Consider the following 21,954-nt stretch of genomic DNA (forward strand, 5'->3'; position numbering starts at 1 on the left):
GTCTCCCTGATAAATTCATCTGACCCTGTTCTCTGTGCACTAACTAATCAAGATTTCCTTCCCATCGGATCTTAATTACTCTCACATTTATTACCAAACACTGTTACAGCCTTTTGTTTTATATCCATAAACATATTATTGCCTCTCCCTTAAGAGTGAAGTGATTCCTCTGATCTATCCCATCTGCGACAGCCGTGCAGCCCAGAGCCGTCCCGAAAACTGGACCGTCCATAAAACTGCACGTCCTGGAGCTGCCTCCTCCAACCAGCCCCTGCTTTTATGCTGAGCATGACAGAATGGGTATGGAATACCCCCTTTGGTCAGTTCGGGTCACCTGTCCTGGCTGCGTCCCATCCTTTCTCATTAGTAGGGAAATATGAAGAACTGAAAAGTCCTTGATTGCTTGGCAACAACTGGAAACATCTGGGTGTTATCAGCACTGCTCTGCTCCTAATTCCTAAACACGGAATTCCATCCACTATAAGAAACGAAATTTACTCCATCCCAACCGAAACCAGGACACTCAGGTATGCAATGGATCAAACCTGCTTTAATAAGGTTTTATTTAATGAAGAATAAATGTTTAAAGGTGAAAAGAAACACAAAGATAAAGACATCTGGGTCCCCCACTTAAACAGGCTGCAGAACGTGCCCTGAGAGGTCTGAGATGGAATACTTCAAGCATGTGGAGAGCAGCCTCATGGATTTGGTAGATGCTTGTGAGGTCATTGAAAACCGAATATCTCAACAATGTGTCCTTGGCCAATAGGGGAATACGTGCTTGTGAGGTCATACTGACAGATCTGGAGCAGGCTGTGGACAGTGGAGGTTGTTGTGAGGTCACTGATTCTGGAACAGTTGACAGGACAAGAGAAGGCAGATGGTCTGTGTTGTGATGTCAGTGGTTCCCAAGTAGCTGATAGGACAGAAAAAGCCCAAAACTTGTGTAGAGAGTATCATTACTTCCTGAATAGTTGATAGGCTGGGAAAAGACCAATAGGCTGTGTGGGTTCTGAGGAAATATCTCTAGCCTGAGTCTAGGACCAGGCTTATGGAGAGTATAGGTCCTTCTGAGGCCACTGGTAGCTGGATGTATGATTGGCCAGGAACTGACAGATACCTTGGGAATGTCCTTGTGATGTCAGTGGTGCTAAAATACCTGACAAGCCAGGAATGGAGACATGTCAGTGGCAGATGCTGTGAGATCACCTTTGCCTGAGTGATGGACAGGCCAGGAGTGTGCAGCTTACTTGTGCATGACGTTGTGGTTTCATTGGTGCTGGATCAGCTTTGATGCAGAGAGAGGCATATGGCTTGTGTGGGTGTGGTGGTTTAGGCCTGGCTGGAGGCCAGACACCCACCAAAATCAGTCTATCCCTCCCCTTTTTATTTGGACAGGGGAGAAAATAGATATTAAGAGGCTTAGGAGTCAAGATAAGGACAGGGAGGGATCATCCTGTAATGAACGACATGGGCAAAACAGACTCAACAGAGGGAAGGACAGAAAACTCTCTAGTTTATTACACTACACTGCACACCCAGTGACACCAGAGTTGGATAATGAGAAGCGTCACCAGATCTTAAAACAACGGGACCAGATCTTAAAGCACCTTCCCCCCACCCCTCCCTTCTTGCTGACTTCAGTATAGTCAGGATTTTGCTCCTTTCTTCACCCCCATGGTGGCACGGGAGGGGCAGGGACTGGGAGATGGGGCTTCGGTCAGTCCCTTGCAAGTTGGTTTCCTTCTTGGCTGGGGGGGGGGTGTCATTCATTCCTCACCCCCATCCCCTGCTGCACCGTGGGGTCCCACCCAGGGCAGACAGTCCTCCACGACCTTCTCCAAGGTGAGTCCTTTCCCACAGGGCTTCAGCTCTTCCCCAGCTGCCCCAGCGTGGGTCACTGCTATGGGTGCAGTCATCAGTCACAGTGTCTCTCAGTCCCAGTCCTCCACGGGGTCACCAGCCTCCCCCCAGCAAACCTGTTCCGGTGCAAATCTCTCTCTTGCTCATCTCTGTGTCTCTGTCTCTCCCCACGGGCTGCCAGTGCTGGCAGGGGCTGGCTCCAACATGGGTCACAGCATCTCCTGTCTGTCTCCACCTGCTCCATCCAGCGTGGGGCCTCTCCACGGGCTGCAGGTGGGGTCTGGGCTTTTTCCATGGGCTGCAGTGGGTCACCCGCTCCACCATGGGTTTCTCCCCAGGCTGCAGGGGCATCTTTCACTCTGGCACATTGGGCGCATCCTCCCCCCTCTTCCCAGCCTTGGTGTCTGCACAGCTCGTTACATCTTCTCTCTCCCTTCTCTGCTGGAAATGTTTTCCTAAATGTGATTCCCAGAGGCGCTGTGACCATCACTGATGGGCTTGGCCTTGGTCAGCAGTGACTCTGCCCTTGAATCAACCAATGTTTGCTCTGCAGGGCCTGCAGAGAACTTCTAGCTGCTTCTTGCAGGAGCCATCTCTGCAGCCCCCATCCTCTCCCAGCACCCAGCTACGCCAGACTGCAACAATAACTGACCTTTCTATGTATCTGAATAAAACTGTTCTGGCAGAGAATCTCCTCTGAAAGCTGACCCCCTTCACACGCTGCTTGGCCATAGCAGGCAGCTGAGGAGAGAGATTCCATGTGTATTAAACTGGATCATTCAACAGCACATTCAACAGCGACCCCCCCTCGTCTACAGCATGAGAAATGAGGAAAGTGATCTCATGGATGTTTCACAGACTTTATAAACCTCTTGTCTTTCTTTAAAATGATTTTGAGTCTCTCTGATAGAACAAGGCCTCTACTTTGGTTGTTTGTTTGTCGTTATCATTGTTATCTATTGGGGCTTTTATTGTTTGTGTCCACAGTGTTCCTAAATATATGTTCAGATTCATCTTACTTTACTGAGGAATGATCTTTTTCTGTCTCAGCTGTACACAAGGGGAACCTAGTCCTGGGTCAGAGGAGACTCTCATAGCACCCCTATAATAAAATAGCATCTCCATAAGGCAGTTCCTTGGGACTGAGCTGTTCTTCCAAAGCTCATGTCAACATCAGTCCCAAGGAATTCCACCCCAAAAGGGCCGGTTTCTCTTTGCATTGTAGAGAGAAAAGCTCATAGTCGCTTTGGGAGCTGTTAGAGACCAGGGGCTGTGTTTTGGATTCAAGCATTGGGGTGTGGTGAGAGGGAAGATGGCGAGTGGTCACCACGGCACATACCCAGTGCTACCCACATATATGAGTGCCAAGAACAACCCCCCAGAGGGGAAGCTGGAGCTGTCTGAAGATCTCTGTGGTTGGCAGGGACTGGACCCACACCAAGGTGAGCTACTGCCCCAGTCCCCTCTCTGGCTGATCTGGTGAGCAGGTGACCTCTGTGCATCCCCTGCGGCACTTACCCGCCACAATAGCCACATCCCTCCAGTGTGGGCCTGGGCTTTGGGTCTGCCCAGGTGACCTGCATAGAGCTGGGGCCATTACTCACCAGGCTGCCCTAGCCCTGGGTCTTTCCAGATCCTGGTGTCCTCCCCATCCAACCAGCCTCTTTTGACCTGGCCACCACAGCTCCCACATGCATTCACCTCCCTGAAACCCACACACTCTAATGAGAATCACACAGCAAATAGTCAGAAGCAGGTTTTAATAAGAATGCAGGAGAAACCATTCATTCCTTGGAAGAAGTTGGATGAATCTCAACATTTATCAATGAAATCACTTTCCTAATGGCCTTCTTGAGTTCCTGGTTCCTCAAGCTGTAGATGAGGGGGTTCACTGCTGGAGGCACCACTGCATACAGAACAGCCACCACCAGGTCAAGGGATGGAGAAGAGGTGGAATTTGGCTTTATGTGAGCAAAAATGACAGTACTGATAAACAGGCCAACAACAGCCAGGTGAGGGAGACAGGTGAAAAAGGCTTTGTGCTGTCCCTGTCCAGAGGGCATCCTCAGCACGGCCTTGAAAATCTGCACATAGGACACCACAATGAACACAAAACACACAAAGGAAAAACAGGCATGAACCACAACAAGCCCAAGCTCCCTGAGGTAGGCATCTGAGCAGGAAAGCTTGAGGATCTGGGGGATTTCACAGAAGAACTGGTCAAGGGCATTGCCATGGCAGAGAGGTATTGAAAATGTGTTGGCTGTGTGCAGCACAGCACAGAGAAGCCCACCGGCCCAGGCAGCTGCTGCCATGTGGACACAAGCTCTGCTGCCCAGGAGGGTCCCGTAGTGCAGGGGGTGGCAGATGGCAACGTAGCGGTCATAGGCCATAACTGTGAGGAGAAAATACTCTGCTGAAATCAAGAAGATAAGAGAAAAGAGCTGGGCAGCACATCCTGTGTAGGAAATGGCCCTGGTGTCCCACAGGGAATTGGCCATAGATTTGGGAACAGATGTGGAGATGGATCCCAGGTCGAGGAGGGAGAGGTTGAGGAGGAAGAAGTACATGGGGGTGTGAAGGAAATGGTCACAGAATATGGCAGTGATGATGAAGCCATTGCCCAGGAGGGCAGCCAGGTAGATGCCCAGGAAGAGCCAGAAGTGCAGCAGCTGCAGCTCCCGGGTGTCTGCAAAGGCCAGGAGAAGGAACCCAGTGATGGAGCTGCCATTTGACATCTGCTTCCTCTGGGCATATTTCCCTGTCCAAGGAGGAGAAGGTAGTGACAAGCTAGGGGAGACTTTTATGAAGAACAGCCCCTGCCCCCCCCGAGGTGAAATAGGAAGCAGGCAGCGCATTCCCCAACCCAATCAACCAACTCCATTTCACATAGCAGCCCCCAAACTGCCTCCCTGCTTTCAGGAAGACCTTTCATGGGTCCCATCTGTGAGCTCTGTCTGGTGAGGCTGCCCAAGGGAGCAGGGGTCTCTGCTGGCATTAAAGCCCTGGCATTAGTACTGCATTTCAAGTGGAACCTCGTGTGTCCTGAGAAGCAAAGGGACTGTCCCTTAGTGATGAGTGAAGAAAGTGGGTCTTTCCATCAGCCCTGGTCTCAGCTGCCCTGTGCTGGCAGCTCTTTGAGCTGGGGGATGATCACACCCAGATGTTCCCTCCAAAAGGAATTGGACACTGCTGTGAGCAGAGGAATCCATTTCCCAAAAGAAGACCTCTGACCCTCACATCTTGTTCCACTGTACCCAAGGAGGTTCTCAGCCCTGCCCTCCCAGCCAGGAACACCAAGCACTCTCTGCAGCTCTCTGCACACAGCCAGCCAGCAGCATTTCCATGGCCTGAGCACCACTGAGGTGTCTTCTCCATGGGGCTCTTGGATAACACAGAGATGCCATGGGAGAGCTGTGCCCTTCTGGAAGGAACCTGCAGCCCAGCAAGACCTCATGAAGAGGAGGTGTGCAAAAGGAGAGTTGACTTTCTCCCAGCCCTGCAAAATGCCTTGCCCTGAGTTTCCAATTATGGTGGGAATAAATGCAGAATAGACAGGAAGGGAAACAGGGAGAAATCCCCTCGTGCTCCTGTGGACAGAGGCAGGACAGACAGATGGGTACTCAGCAGTTTCTCCTCACCAGAGGCCCTTCTGAAACGCAGTGACAGCCTGCAATCCTTGGGGCCACAGGGATGGCAGGGAGGTACTTGGCTCCCCCTCCCACAGTGCTCCTGAGCATAGCTCCCTCTCCCTCCCTGCCTGGAGCTGTCCCTGCCAGGAGCAGTTTGTTCTCAGCTCTCCTCCCTGTCCTCAGCACTCCTGCCTACCTGTGCTCAGGGAGACAGTCCCAGCAGCTGTGTGCTCAGCTCTGCCCTGCAGACACCTCCTGGCTGCAGGACACTGCCCAAGGCCACCTCTGTGCATGCAGAAGCTAAGGAGCAGCTCAAACAAGTTCCATTGAAACCACCAAGATCACAGAATCACAGAATCACAGAATCACAGAATCTTAGGGGTTGGAAGGGACCTCAAGAGATCATCGGGTCCAACCCCCCTGCCAAAGCAGGCTCGCTATCTCATATTACACAGATAGGCATCCAGACGAGACTTGAATATCTCCAGAGAAGGAGACTCAACCACCTCCCTGGGCAGCCTATTCCACTGCTCCGTCACCCTCACTGTGAAAAAGTTCTTCCGCATGTTGGTGCGGAACTTCCTATGCTCCAGCTTACAGCCATTGCCCCTAGTCCTGTCCCCACAGACCACTGAAAAGGGGCTGGCCAAATCCCCCTGCGTCCCAAGTCTAAGATATTTATAAACACTAATTAGGTCTCCCCTAAGCCTTCTTTTCTCCAGGCTGAACAGACCCAGCTTACTCAGCCTTTCCTCATATGGGAGATGTTCCAGGCCCCTAATCATCTTCGTGGCCCTTCTCTGGACTCTCTCCAGGAGATCCCTGTCTTTTTTATACCATGGAGCCCAGAACTGGACACAGTACTCCAGGTGGGGCCTGACCAACGCAGAGTAGAGGGGGAGGATCACTTCCTTCGACCTGCTGGACATACTCTTCCTGATGCATCCCAGGATCCCATTGGCTCTCTTCGCCACCAGTGCGCACTGCTGGCTCATAGCCAACCTGTCATCAACCAGGACCCCCAGGTCCTTCTCCACAGAGCTCCTTTCCAGCAGGTCATCCCCCAGCCTGTACTGATACAGTCGGTTGTTCCTCCCCAGGTGCAAGACTTTACACTTGCTCTTGTTGAACCTCATCTGGTTTCTCCCAGCCCAGCTCTCCAGCCTGTCAAGGTCTCGCTGGATGGCAGCACAGTGTTCCTGCGTGTCAGCCAATCCTCCCAGCTTTGTATCATCGGCGTACTTGCTGAGGGTGGATGCTATACCCTCATCAAGATCGTCAATGAAGATATTAAACAGGACTGGACCCAACACCGAGCCCTGGGGAACACCGCTAGTCACAGGCCTCCATTCAGATTCTACTCCACTGATCACGACCCTCTGAGCCCGGTCCGACAGCCAGTTCTCAACCCACCTCACTGTCCACTCATCTAACCCTTGTTCCCTCAGCTTCTCTATCAGGATGTCGTGGGAGACAGTATCGAAAGCTTTGCTAAAGTCAAGGTAGACGACATCCACTGCTCTCCCTCCGTCCACCCAGTTGGTGATGACATCGTAGAAGGCTATGAGATTGGTCGAGCACGATTTCCCCTTGGTGAATCCATGCTGACTACTCCTCATAACCTTCTTCTCTTCCAGTTGTTTGGAGATGGCATCCAAAACAAACTGTTCCATCACCTTTCCAGGGACAGAAATGAGGCTGACTGGCCTGTAGTTGCTGGGAACCTCCTTCTTGCCTTTTTTAAAGACTGGAGTCACATTGGCTATTCTCCAGTCTTCAGGCACTTCTCCTGTAGTCCAGGACCTATTGAAGATGATAGAGAGTGGCTCCGCAATCACCTCCGCCAGTTCTCTCAGCACACGTGGGTGTATCCCATCTGGACCCATGGATTTGTGTGCATCCAATCCTTTGAGTCGCTCCTGGACTACCCCTACCTCAACTAGAGGTGAGCCGTTCATTCCCCAACCACTGCTACTTTCGTCTGGTATCTGTGGGTCCCGAGAAGCCTTCGGAGTAAAGACCGAGGCAAAGAAGGCATTCAGTATCTCTACCTTCTCATCATCTCCCGTTACCAAGATACCCGCCTCATTTAACAAGGGACCTACATTATCCCTGGTTATCCTTTTACTATTCACATACCTGAAAAAACTCTTTTTATTATCTTTTATGTCCCTTGCCAGCTTAATTTCTAAGCAGGCTTTAGCCCTCCTAGTTGCATCCCTGCAGGCCCTGGCAACATCCTTATATTCATCCCATGATCCCAGACCCTGTTTCCACAGTTTATAGGTCTTCTGCTTCCCTTTGAGTTTACTTAAAAGCTCCCTGCTTATCCACGCAGGTCTTCTACCTCTCCTTCCCGATTTCTTACTCAAAGGGTTGCACCTATACTGTGCTTGGAAGAAGTGCTGTTTGAATGTTAGCCAGCTCTCGCAGGCTCCCATTCCTTCAAACAGAGCAGCCCAAGGGATAGCCCCTATTTGATTTCGGAGGAGATCAAAGTTAGCTCTTCCAAAATTCAGGGTAGCTGTCCTACTTTTTGGCTTGCCTCTTCCACTCAGGATCTTGAACTCGATCATTTCATGGTCACTTTGTCCTAAGCTGCCCCCGACCTTCACCTCCCTAACGAGCCCATCCTTGTTAGTGAAAACAAGGTCCAGCACCCGCCCTCTCCTCGTAGGTTCCTGCACCATCTGTATCAGGAAGTTGTCTTCCATATGCCGCAGAAATTGCCTGGACTGCATACGACTGGCCGTATTGCTTGCCCAGCAAATATCTGGGTAATTGAAATCCCCCATAAGGACCAGCGCCTGCGATCTTGAGGCTACTTCCAATTGCTTGAAAAATGCACTGTCAACCCACTCCTCTTGATCAGGGGGCCTGTAGTACACGCCCACGACTACATCACACATACTGGCCTGCCTTTTAATTCTTACCCACAAGCTCTCGACAAGTGGTTCGTCCCTACCCAGCTGGAGGTCAATACACTCTAGGTGCTCTCTAACATAAAGAGCAACTCCTCCACCTCGTCTCCCTGGCCTATCTTTCCTAAAAAGCACGTAGCCATCCATGGTAGCATGCCAGTCATCCAGGCTGTCCCACCACGTCTCAGTGATTGCAATGAGATCGTGGCCCTGTGACCGCGCAAAGATCTCCAATTCTTCTTGTTTGTTCCCCATGCTACGTGCGTTTGTATATAGGCATTTTAGTGGGGCAGCAGATGCAGATATCCCCAATAGCTCACAGCGAGTTTTTCGATAGGGGATGGACAAAAGCGGCTCCACTGAGGAGTTCACGGGGTAATCCACAGAGTTATCCCTACTCTCATGTGGAGCAACATCCCCAAGTCTGCCATTGTGTTGTTGGCATTTATCTGTTTCCTCCATCAACTCGTGCTGTGACTCCCAAAGCATCTGCCTTACCCCAGCGGCCTTTGTAATATCCCCTTCCCCCTTCCTAACTAGTTTAAAGCCCTATCAATGAGCCCTGCCATCTCCTGAGCTAGGATCCGCTTTCCTCTATGGGACAGGCGAGCCCCATTAGCAGTACTCATGTCCGGAGCAGAGTACACCATCCCCTGGTCAAAAAACCCAAACTTCTTGTGCAGGCACCAGCCTTTCAACCACTGATTCAATTCATGTGTTCTCCTGACCCACTCTGAACCCCACCTCCCACAAGTGGGGATAGAAGAAAATATTATTTGGGCACCCGTCCCCCCAACAAAGCGCCCTAGGTCACGAAATTCACTCTTGATAGTGCGCAGGCTATACTTTGTGATTGCATCCCTGCCTGCTTGAACTATCAACAGTGGGTAATAATCAGAGTGACTCACCAACCCTGGGAGCCTCCTGGTAATATCCCTGACCCTGGCTCCAGGAAGGCAGCACACCTCCCTACGTGTAGGGTCTGGTCTACATATGGGGCCCTCCGTCCCACTGAGGAGGGAATCCCCAACCACAACTACCCTTCTTTCTTCTTGCTTTGCTGAGGCAGTCACAAGGTGTGCAGATACTCGCCTCGCTCTGGGCTTTCGCTTCCTCTGAGGTAGAGGGACTGTATTCATCTCCTCACATACCTCCTCTTCAACTTCCAGGGCTCCAAACCTATTGCATATGGGGACCTGGGGGAGCGGGGTAGGTAGGCGGGGGGAGTGCCTACGGCAGCGAGTAGCGACTGCCTTCCAGACCTCCACAGGGTTTGGGTCACTCCCATTTACCTGACTAGGGCTGGGCAGGGGGACCGCCTTCAGTAGTGTGGAATCTACCTGGGACTCTTCCCTCTTGGATGCCAGGGAGCGACACCACCAATCAATCTCCATCTCGCATTCCCGAATGGCTTTCAGCCTTTCGAGCTCTTCCCGCTCCTTTTCCCGGGTGGCTTTCAGCCTCTCAAGTTCTTCCCGCTCCCTTTCCCGGGTGGCTTTCAGCCTCTCGAGTTCTTCCCGCTCCCTTTCCCGGGTGGCTTTCAGCCTTTCGAGCTCTTCCCGCTCCCTTTCCCGGGTGGCTTTCAGCCTTTCGAGCTCTTCCCCTAGATTGGCAACTAAGCAGAGGAGGTCATCCACCTGCTCACACCTCACACAGGTGAGGTCCTTGCCTCTTTCCCCTGGCAGCAAGAGACTCAGACATTCCCTGCAGCCAGTGACCTGGACCGAGGCGTCCCTAGGCACATCCCCCATTGGGGTTGCCCCAGATTTAGAGAGGGAAGGTCTCCGCCTGGTAGACACCATGGTCCAAATGTATGGACACAGAAGAAACCGGGAACCCTAGGCACAACCCCTGTACTCTGCGCTGGTGCGCTCAGTTACCCCTCTGAGCTAGGAGGGGAAGCTCACGCTGCCTGCTTGCCCTGCCTGCGCGAACTGCCGCGCAAACTGACGCGCCACGCCCTTCTGACGCGCCACGCCCTGTTTGCCCGTCCTGTTCGCCGCGCTCCGGGTCGCTGGCGCTCCCAGAGACCCCTCTTGTATGGAGTCCGATTGCCGCTGCCGCGCTAAGCTCCACCCCCGATGAGTCACGCCGACGTGCAGTCTCAACGGGAGGCAATGGCTGCCAGCGGCTGCGTCGCGGGGTCTCTCCTTTTCTTCTTACGTTCTTTTATTTGCCCTCGAGGACTAATGCTCGGGGGTTGCCGCTTTCAGAAGGCTCCAACGCCGAGTCTCCCTCGCCTGAGCTCTCTACCTCAGCAGATGATGCTGTCCTGCAGTCTGCAGTCTGAGAAATGCCTTAGGGGATTATATGAGGTTCCTGAGAGACCAGCCCATCTCTCCACATGTTCAAACTCCACACTTCCCTTCTCTTTCCCAGACACCTCTCCTCTCTTCCAGTGCAGGATGCAATCTGAGGGTCATAAAAGCAATGTTAGTCTCAAACAGGAACTTCATTGACCTTCCTATGCCAAATTCTCCTCTGGAAATAGTGAGATAGCCCTGGGATTTCGTAGGGTAACACTAAAGGTTTCTCAGAGCATGGTGCACACCTGATGCATTCCCACCCAACCCCATGGTATAAAACTTAATGCCAAGACTCAGGAATGCCCAAACTGACTAAGAAAAGCCTTTCTTTCTTCAGGGGATCGGAAAGATCCTCTCCAGAGATATTCTGGGGGTGATGAGGAGCTGTGAGAAGCACTGACCCGGGCAGCACCCTCTCTACAGCAGAAGGACCCTGCCTGGCTAGAGGTGTCTCCTTCCATCCTGAGCTTCTCCCTGCAGCACTGTGGGGAGCTTCCTGGGCAAGCTGAGTGCTGACCCTGGCTGCAGTGCAGTCCCTGCCCCAGCACACAGCCCCTGGGTGCAGGGACCTTGCTCTGCAGGACAGCCATAGGCACTCCTGGCTGCACAGCCAGCTTCACCCCCCTGATGCATCCCTGGGAAAAGGCAGCTGGGATACCCTGTCCTTCTAAAGGTGCAGCAGAAAATGCCTGATGTGGAGCACATCCTTCACTTCTGTACTTGGGAATCTATGAGATTCCTCCTGAAAGTTCCTACAGACTGTGGGATGAATGAGGCTGAGGAGACCCCTACGGAATCCTCATTACTATTGCTCTGCAGCTTAGAGACTTACCATAGAGAGGGATGTAAAGGTTTCTTTTCCGGTGAACCCTCAGCTGTCCTCCCAGCCTAGACAGCCTTTCAGCTCCCTCTGTCTCGCTCTTCTCCCCTCAGTGCTTACTGGCAGTGCTGTCAGCTCTGCTTCACTGTGAAGAAGAGCTGCTCCTGGGCAGAACTGTGTGTCTTCAGTGCTGCCTGCTTGCCATGTGCTCCCTCCACCCCAGGAGCCCAGCCCAGCTCAACAGCAGAGGACCAGCCCAAGGCAGCACTCTCTGCTGCCCTCTGGGATATCTCCAGGTCTCTCTGGGGCTCCAGGGGAACCTGCTGTGAAACACCCTGAAGGAACCACTCCTGTAACCTCCTTCAGTTGGAGAGAAACACAGTGTTTTAAGAGGGGGGAGGGAAGAAGGGAGGGAAAAGCCAACAAAAAAACCCCAAAACTTGCAGGTTGGAGTAAGGGGAGTTTACTGGGTCAGGAGAGAGAGAGAGAGATAACAATAATAGGTCTATTATATTAAACTATACATAAATATATGAAACTGGTGACACACAATGTATTTTCTCACCAAACTGCACAGCTAAGGCAGTGCAGATCAGAGCCATCCCCAAACCAGACTGTCCCCAAAACTGTGCGTCCTGGAGCTGCCTGCTCCTCCCCCCACCAGCCCCCTTTATGCTGAGCATGACATGGTTAAAAACGGCAGTGACAAATTGTTCACTCTAGTTTAGAGTATCCAAATAGAATTTATTTGAGCAAGTAAGAAGCAGCCAAACAGCCCTGGGGGCCAGGGACTCTCTGCTCCACCAATGACATGCACCCAAGCAGCAGACCGACCCTACATTAATGCAGTAAAACAATGAATATTCTATTAACGCCTCTACATAATTATTACATAAACCCACCTACTCTGGCTTCACATGTTCATGAGCTTATCAGTCCTTTGCGCTTGCGCAGATCCTTCCAAGAACTGTGAGCCAGGGTCTCTGGTGGTCCTTGGAAGAAGGCCAGGAGTGCTCCTCACCATGTACTTTTCAACTTTCGCCTGGAATGTGAGGGTCTTGCAAGCTTGCAGTGTTCTTACCAGTCTGAGCTGATTTATGTCCTTGTTAGTCAGTTTTTCTGTAGCAAGGTGTCGTGGTTTTACCCCGGCAGAGAGCCGAGATCCACGCAGCTGCCTGCTCCTTAAAAGGAAAAGAGCAGGGGAAGAGGGAAGGGGGGTGAGAGGCAAGGGAAGGGGAAAGGAAGGGGCAAATAACCCCAAAACCAAGAAACTAAAAGGCCCGTGGGTTGGGATCAGGATAGTTTACTAAGATAACAGAAAGATACAATGTAACAATGCTAACAGGACTTTAGAGCAAAAATATATGAAGCTGTTGATACCCAATGCAGTTTCTCACCAAACCCACAGCTCAGGCCGTGCCACCCAGAGCCATCCCAGAACCCGACCGTCCCCCAAGAACCATGCGTCCCGGAGCCGCCCTCGGCCTTCCTCCCATCAACCCCCGATATCCTGGGCAAGACGTAACTGGCGTGGAATACTCTCTTTGGTCAGTTGGGTCACCTGTCCTGGATTTGCCTCTCCTTTCTCATGAAGAGCTGAGAAAGTCCTTGACTGTCTGACAGCAACTAGAAACATCAGGGTGTTACCAGCACTACTCCCATTTTAACTCTCAAACACAGCATTCCATCCGCTGCTACAAATGAAGTTAACTCCATCCTGACCAAAACCAGGACACTACTGCACCTTTGTCAGTTTGAAATATGGACACTGTGAGCACACGGAATGACATAGGCATCGTTAGGACCATTCCCTTGCCAAGGAAAGACTTGAGTGTCGTGGTTTTACCCCAGCTGAGAGCCGAGATCCACGCAGCTGCCTGCTCTTTAAAGGAAAAGAGGAGGGGGAGAAGTGATGACCAAAAGCCTCCCCATTTCACTGGCATTGGATGACCACTGGGCCCTGTGGTGTGCCAGGACACATCCAAGTGGCTCCATGACTCAGCATGTCTGCATCTTCTCACTTTGTCATCCTGAAATTGCTCCCTCTGATTTCCTGCTCCAATCAGCATTCAGGGAGGCACGTGTCAGTGTTCTGCAGGAGTTTCATCACCCACAGCCCTGAGCAGCTTCTACTACACCTCCAGGAATCTTCATTCCTTCCATGGCCCTTCACCCTCAGTGACTTTCCCCTGGAAGCTTGTTAGTGTGCAGCCACTATCATCAGTTTGTTCTTGCCTCTCAACTTCTGTACAGTTGCAGGGGGACTTACAGGAGACACTGTCTTCTAGAAAGAGTTTTACTAATGGGATGATGTCAGCTAACACAGGATACAACACAAGTCCATTTCTTTCTCAGTCCTAACTCACTAATATTTTCAGCATCAACAAACATTTTCATTTGACTGAAAATATTCCTCCAAAAAATACCAATTTCATTTTCTAAAGATGGTCCTGGGGTCAGGGGACACAGCCAAGTAGAAGTGACCACAGAAGGCTGGGCAGGGAGTTCACTAAGGACAGGAGTTGGTGACAAGGCTCTGGGCAGGAAATTTGGCCAGGAATAAGGCCAAAGTGGGTGCTGGAGCTCTGCCAGAAAAAAAAGCCTGAGAAATTTCTTCACATTTAAAAAGATACAAGCACATTTTCACTGACTGAATATTTCCAACCAATCAACTGTTGTTTTCCACAATCAGACTAAGTTAGGAGCTCTGGGGATAAATATGAAACGTAGTAGGAAAAACACACATCCTCCTGAGTCCTTGGGGTGTCAGGACACTGTCACACTGTGCACTGAAACTTGCCTTTTGGGTATTTCCACCTGCCCTGAGGAAATGGACTGTGTCTCAAGGCCCCTTTTCAGCAGACTCTCTGGCCATGTGCCCTGTCCTTTGCTTTTGGGATTTACTCCACCCCCTTACAGTTTTTTACTCATAGTTGGGGAATGTGTTTTATTTCTTTTATAACTTTTTTCAAAATGAGGCAGAATTCTGTTTCTATTCCCAGCCAGTCCTCAGGGTAAACGGGTTGGGAATTGCAGCAAAGAGGCTGCAACTTTCAGCTGCAGACTCAGTTCAGAAGCCTGATGGAGGAAAAGAGTGCATCATCTCCAAGCATCCCTTGGAGACATGGTGGGGCTGGGGAGTTGTAGAGGAAGGTCATCTAAGCAGTGTGGGAACTCAGGGAGACAGCTGTTGTGAGCTTTCCACACCTCCTTAGGAGATCCTCTGGTTCCCTATCAATTGGAGAAAGCTCCTGTCACTTCTGTAAATTGAAAAACTAAAAAGCCTGAAAATATTGAAACCTCTTTTTTTTTTTTTTTAATTAAGTGCTTACAGATATCTTCCATTTAATCAGAGTCCTGTAACTTCTCTGTACAAGTCTTGAAACTCTGAAGACAAGACACATAGCTCGTTAGGGCTTTTTCCATTTTAATAAGCCCCATAGGGTATTAGGTGCTGATTCCATGAACTGCAGATCCTGTGAGGAGATTGAAGCAGTCTCTCCAAGAGTTAAGGTCAGGAGAAAAAGCTGAACTGCTGTAGAGTGTTAATTGGCCCCACTGAGGCCCATTACTGAGAAAGCCTCTCTCCTCATGAATGGGTTAGAGCAGAAAACTGGAGTCTGTGATTTAAGGTAGACTAAGGCACTGTGAAGGTGGATCTGATGCTGAGTAAAGCCTTGATGTATTTTATCAAGAAGAGCCAGCCCCACAGAAGTGGGATTCTGCCCCCCACACTGCCTCAGGGCTCCTCCTGGGCCAGTGTCACATGGGGTGTGTGATGCAGAGTGTGGTACAAGGGTACCACAGCTCCCAGCATCCTGAGGGGGTGCAAGGAAGCAGTGAGGCCCCAGTTCTGTGAGATTAGTCTGTGTGGTGGTTTAGGCCTGGCTGGAGGCCAAACGCCCACCAAAGTCAGTCTATCACTCCCCTTCTTAGTTGGACAGGGGAGAAAATATCTATTGAGAGGCTCAGGAGTCAAGATAAACACAGGGAGAGATCATCCTGTGATCAATGACACGGCAAAACAGACTCAACACAGAGTGAAGGAAAGAAAACTCTCTCATCTATTACACTGCATGGCACAGACAGTGACACCAGAGTCAGATAATGAGAAGCATGACCAGATCTTAAAGCACCTTCCCCCACCCCTCCCTTCTTAGCAGACTTCACTTTAGTCAGGATTTTGCTCCCTTCTCCAGAGGCAAAATGCAGCTGCTTGTGTTTTTCTTTCTCCTCTATGTGATTCCCAGAGGTGCTGTGACCATCCCCAGTTGGCTCGGCCTTGGTCAGCAGCAACTCCAGCCTTGAATCAGCCAATGTTTACTCTCTGGGGTCTGCAGAGAGCTTCTGGCTGCTCCTTACAGCAGCCATTTTCTGCAGCCCCCATTCTCCCCACCAGCCTCACCTCTAATTTTCCCCCAAATTCTCTTAAATTTTCCTCAAATTCTCATATTTTTTCCACAAATTCCTTAATTATCTTCTAAATTTCCTTAATTTACCCCAAAATTCCCTCATATTTTCCACAAATTCCTTCATTTCCCCAAAAATTCCTTTATATTCCTCCAAAATCCTCTATTTTTTCCAGCTGGGATACTGGTGGAGTCCAGAGGGGCTTCAAGACACCCGGGGGGTCCCTGCGCCTCCTCTGCAAGGCCTCTGGCTTTGACTTCAGCAGCACCCACATATTCTGGGCTTACCAGGTTCCTGGTAATGGGCTGGAGTGGGTCACACACATTAGCAACAATGGTAGCAGCACCGACTACAGGTCATCGGTCAAGGGCCGGTTCGCCATCTCCAAGGACAACTCCCAGAGCATGGTGACGCTACAGATGAACAGCCTCAGGGATGGTGACATGGCCCCCTACTACTGAGCCAGAGCTCCTGGTGGTGCTACTGGTGGCCTTGACCCCATCCCTGTATCCCCACCTCCCTGGAGAACCGGTTTGGCCCATTCTCACACTCTTTTAAGTCTACTTGGAGTGTTTCTGGCCAAAATCTCCCCCAGTTTCCTTCAGAACCCAACTGTGGGGCCAACTGACCCCTTGAAGGAAATCTTGGCGGCACAATAACAGGCTGTCCCAGGCTGTGGGAAGAGGAGTCGGCCAGGAAGGAAGCCAGTCTGCCTGAGGAGAGACATCCAGGAAGTCACCTCCTCGTCCATATCCTCATCCTTCATAGGGAGAAAGTCTGGGCTGAGCCTTTGCCATGGCTCCAGGGGTCAAGGTTTGTGTTGGGGCTTGGGGCAAACATGGCCGAGCCATGAGGGGAACGGTCAAAGGACCCAGCCATGACCATTCCACCCCAACCCTGAACTGGTCACCCCAACCCTCTACTGGTCACCCCAACCCTCCATTGGACACCCCAACCATCTGCCCTTGGAGCGACGCATGGCCCAGCTTTGCCGTCCTGCCCCTAGCTCGGCCTCCTCACGCTCTGTCCCAGTTCTGGGTCGCTGCGTGCTGGGAGAGAAGAAAGGCTGCTCAGAGTAAGTGCTGTGCTTGGGGGGGGGGGTCCTTGACCCAGAGGTTCAGTCCCTTTCCCATCTTCTTACCGTGACTTTTACATGGCCTCTGGGCAGCTGGCAGGCTTGGGGACTCATCCTGAATCCTGGAAAAGCCACAATCAAAGCCTCAGCAGGCCCCCAGCTTACCCTCACCCCCCGGGCAAGGGGCTGGGGGCATCTGGGGGGCCAGGGCCAGCTCCTCTTGGTCTCCCAGGCAATGCCAGGCACTGACTTTGCCCAGGTGGTGGAACGTGTTTGGCTGCCCCTTGCACCGTCACCCCTTGGCACTGCGATGTCATCACACGTCACACTCACCCTCCACTCTAAGTTGGGGTGTGGCGGCTGTGGGGCTGCCAGAAGCCCAGGAGCAGCCGTGGGAGCAGGAGCCATGGCCGGGTACTGCTGCAGTTACAGCCGGAGCAGCCGCCGGCACAGACCCCGCTCCAGGCGCGCCCAGCAGACACACAGCTGGAGAAGGGTGAGGCAGCCAGCTGCCAGCCACAGGCAGCAACGCCAAGGGAGGCCATGGAAACGGGGGCCCATCCCCAGGCGCCGTGGGATGTCCTGGGGCTGCGGGTGGTGGGCGACGGAAGTCTGGTCAGTAAGGTGGCTGGTCAAGCATGGTGTTCGTTCAGACATCGCTTCTGGTCAGTAAGGGAACTGGTCAGACAAGGAGACTGGTCTACATGGTGGCCGGTCAGGCAACTGTCAGGTCAGGTAGGCGGCTGGTCAGGCAGGCGGCTGATAACCAAGGCAGCTGGTCAGGCAGGTGTATGATCAGGCAAGGTGGCCAGTGAGGCAGGGAGGCCAGTCAAACAAGGTGTATGGTCAGCAAGATGGCTGGTCAGCAAGGGAACCTGTCAGGCAAGGCGGCAGGTTACCAAGGTGGCCTGTCAGGCAGACAAGCAGTCAGGCAAGGCGTCTGGTCAGGATAAGCATCTGGTCAGGCAGACGGCAGGTCAGGCAAGGCGATTGGTCACCGAGGCGGCTGGTCAGTGAAGGTGGCCAGTGAGGCAGGTGGCCAGTCAGTGAGACAGCCACTCACTAAGGCAGCAGGTCACTCAGGTGGCCGGTTGGGCAAGGCGGCCGGTCAGGCCAGGCAGCCAGTGTGCATGGTGGCCACCTGACCCGCCGTCTGACGTGACCTCTCGCCTCCCCTGACACGCCATGAACAGCAACTATGGAGCACTTCTGCAGCCGTGAACAGCACCTATGGAGATAGCTCAAAGGTTTCCTGGCAAACGCCTACCTGACCTGAACAGCAGCCTTGCTTGACCGGCCGCCTAACCTGACCGGCCACCATGCCTGACTGGCTGCCTGACCTGACCTGCCCAGCCGCCTGAACTGACCAGCCGCCTTGTCCGACTTGACCGGCCACCAGCCTGACCAGCTGCCGGACCTGACCAGCCGCCTGCCTGATCAGCTGCCTGACCTGACCGGCCGCCATGCCCTTCTGGCCGCCTCACATGACCGGACAGGCCACCTGACCTGACCGGCCGCCATGCCCGACCAGCTGCATGACCTGACCTGACCGGCTGCCCGACCTGACCGGCCGCCTGCCCCACCTGACCAGACCGGCTGCCCGACCCACCGCTTGCCCGACCGTCCAACTGATCTAACTGGCCGCCTTGCCTGACCTGACCGGCCACCTGACCAGACCTGACCAGACCGGCCACTTGACCTGACCATCCGCCTGCCCGACCGGACGCCTGCCTGACCGGCCTCCTGAGATGACCGGCCGCCTTGCCCGTCCTGACCGGCCACCATCCTGACCTGACCGGCTGCCTTGCCAGACTGGCCGCCTGACCTGACCTGAGAGGCCGCCTTGGATGACCTGACCGGCTGCCTGCCTGACCCTTCACCTGACCTGACTGGCCGCCTGACCTGACGTGATCTGACCGGCCGCCTGACCTGACTGTCCGACTTGCCCTACCTGACCAGCCGCCTGACCTGACCTGACTGGCCGCCTGCTCGACCTGACTGGCCGCCTTGCCAGACCAGCCACCTGAGGTGACAAGCCGCCATGCCCGACCTGCCGCTTGACCTGACCTGACCAGCCGTCCGACCTGACTGGCTGCCTGCCCGACCGACGGCCCAACATGAACTGCCGCCTTGCCCAACATGACTGGCCGCCTTGCCTGACCTGACCGGCTGCCTGACCTGACCTGACTGGCCGCCTGACCTGACCTGCCGCCTTGCCCGACTGGCCGCCTGCCCTGACCGGATGCCTTGCCTGGCCTGACCATCATGCGGCCGGTTAGTGCAGGTCAGGCGGCCGGACAGGTCAGGCTGTCATTCAGGCAGGCGTCCGGTCGGGCTGGCGGCCAGTCATGTCGGACAAGGCGGCCACTCAGTTCAGGCAGTCGGTCGGGCAGGCGGCCGGTCTAGTCTGGCAAGGTGGCCGGTCAGGTAAGTTGACCGGTGATGTGAGGAGGCCGATCAGGGCTGGCGGCCGGTCAGGCAGGTTGCTGGTCAAGTCTGGAAAGGTGACCGATCAGGCAGGCGGCCAGCCAGTCAGGCAGTCGTTCAGGCAGGCGGCCGGTCAGGCTGGCGGCCGGTCATGTAGGGCAAAGCGGCCACTCAGTTCAGGCAGTTGGTCGGGCAGGCGGCCTGTCAAGTTGGGCAAGTCAGCCAGTCAGGTTAGGTGGCCGGTCAGGAAGGCGGCCGATAAGGTCAGGCAGACTGCCGGTCAGGTCAGGTGACTGGTCAGGTAGGGCGGCCAGTCAGGCAGGCGGCCGGTCAGGTCGGGCGAGCTGGCTGGTCACGTCAGGCGGCCGGTCTGGCAGGCGGCTGGTCTGGTGGGGCAGGCTGCTGGTCAGGTCGGGCCGTCAGTCGGGCAGGCGGCTGGTCAGGTCAGGCAAAGCAGCCAGTCAGGTGGCCAGTCAGGTCGAGCAAGGCAGCCGGACAGGCAAAGCGGCAGGTCAGGTCAGGCAGTGGGTGAGGTCAGGTCAGGCGTCCGGTTGGGCAAGGCAGCCAGTCACGTCAGGTGGTTAGTCAGGCAAGGTGGCCGGTAAGGTCGGGCAGGTGGCCGGTCAGGTTAGGAAGGCGGCCAGTCAGGTTGGGTAAGGCGGCCAGTGAGGTCAGGTCAGGTCAAACGGCTGGTCAGGTCAGGTGGCCGGTCTGGCAAGGCGGCCAATCATCTCAGGTGGCCGGTCAGGCAGGCGGCTGTTCAGGCGAGGTGGCTGGTCAGGTCAGACCGGCTGTTCGGGCAGGCGGCTGCTCAGGTTGGGCAAGACGGCTGGTCAGGTCCAGAAGCGGCCAGTCAGGTCAGGTGGCCGGACAGGCAGGCAGCCAGTAAGATCGGGCAAGGCGGCCGGTCAGGTCAGGTGGCTGGTCGGGCAGGCGGCCGGTCAGGTCTTGCTAGGCTGCCCATCAGGTCGGTCGGCCGGTCAGGTCAGGCAGCTGGTCAGGTCAGATCAGGTGGCACGTCGGGTCAGGCAAGGTGACCAGTCAGGTCATGTGGCCAGTCAGGTTGGGCAAGGTGGACGGTCAGACCAGGCGGCTGGTCAGGCAGGCATCCAGTCACGTCGGGCAGGCGGCATGTCAGGTCAGGCAAGGCAGCAGGTCAGGTCAAGCGGCCAGTCGGGCAGACAGCCGGTCAGGTCAAACAGGCAGCCGGTCAGATCGGGTGGCCAGTCGGGCAGGTGGTCGGTCAGGTCTGGCAAGGCGGCCAATCAGGCGGCAGGTCAGGTTGGGCAAGGCGGCTGGTCAGGAAAGGTGGCCGGTCAGGTCAGGTGGCCAGTAAGGTCAGGTCAGGTGGCTAGTCACGTAAGGTCAGGCGGCCGGTCAGGTCGGGCAAGGCAGCCGGTCAGGTCAGGCTGCCAGTCAGGTCAGGTCAGGCGGCCAGTCACGTAAGGTCAGGTGGCCGGTCAGGTCGGGCAAGGCAGCCGGTCAGGTCAGGCTGCTAGTCAGGTCAGGTCAGGCGGCCGGTCAGGTCAGGTCAGGTCAGGTCAGGCAGCCAGTCAGGTAAGGTGGCCGGTCAGGTCGGGTAGGCGGCCGGTCAGGTTGGGCAAGGCGGCTGGTCAGTTCAGGCAAGGTGGCCGGTCAGGTGGGGCAGGAGGCTGGTTGGGCAGGCGAACAGTCAGGTCGGGCAAGGTGGCTGGACAGGTCAGGCGGCCGGTCGGGTCAGGTCAGGTCATGCGGCCGGTCAGGTCAGGTGGCCAGTCACATCGGGCAAGTTGTAAGGACAGGTGAGGCAGCTGGTTGGGCAGGCAGCCGGTCATGTTGGGCAAGGCGGCTGGTAAGACAGTCAGTCAGGTCGGGCAAGGCAGCCCGTCAGGTCAGGTGGCCGGTCAGGCAAGGCGGACTGCCAGGTCACGTGGACAGTCAGGTCAGGTCATGCAGCCAGTCAGGCAAGGCGGCCGCTCAGGTGAATCAGCTGGTCGGGCAGGCAGCCGGTCAGGTTGGGCATGGCAGCCGGTCAGGTCAGGCGGCCGGTCGGTTGGGCAAGGCGGCGGGTCGGGCAAGCGTCTGGTCAATTCAGGTAAGGTGGCCGGTTAGGTCAAGTCAGGTCAGGAGGTCGGTCAGGTCAGGTGGAATGTCAGGTCGAGCCAGGCAGCCGGTCAGGTCGGGCAAGGCGGCCGGTCATGTCATTTGCCGGTCATGTCAGGCAGCCGGTCAGGCAGGCGGCCGGTCGGGCAAGGCGGCCGGTCAGATCAGGCGGCCAGACAGGCAAGGCAGCTGGTCAGTTCTGGCAGGCAGCAGGTCAGATCACGCGTCCAGTCAGACTGGGCAAGGTGTCCTGTCAGGTCAGGCTACTGGTCGGGCAGGCGGCCAGTCAGGTTGGGCAAGGTGGCCGGACAGGTCGGGCCGTCAGTCGGGCAGGCGGCCGGTCAGGTCAGGAGGTCAGTCAGGTCAGGTCAGGCATCCGGTCGGGCATGGCGGCCGGTCACGTCAGGTGGCTGGTCTG

At 54.5% G+C, this 21,954-nt stretch overlaps 1 protein-coding gene across 1 annotated transcript; it reads right to left on the bottom strand.

Annotated features, from left to right (window-relative positions):
* Positions 1–3,647: 3,647 nt before the first annotated feature.
* On the bottom strand, positions 3,648–4,601 carry LOC311202477 (olfactory receptor 14A16-like; the record flags this gene model as incomplete). The annotated part of the gene is made up of 1 exon (XM_084277062.1): positions 3,648–4,601. The coding sequence occupies one exon, from the start codon at positions 4,599–4,601 to the stop codon at positions 3,648–3,650; it is 954 nt and encodes a 317-aa protein (XP_084133188.1).
* Positions 4,602–21,954: the final 17,353 nt, after the last annotated feature.

This window comes from Gallinula chloropus, assembly GCF_964237585.1.
Source record: "Gallinula chloropus genome assembly, chromosome: 30".
NCBI classification, from domain to species: domain Eukaryota; kingdom Metazoa; phylum Chordata; class Aves; order Gruiformes; family Rallidae; genus Gallinula; species Gallinula chloropus.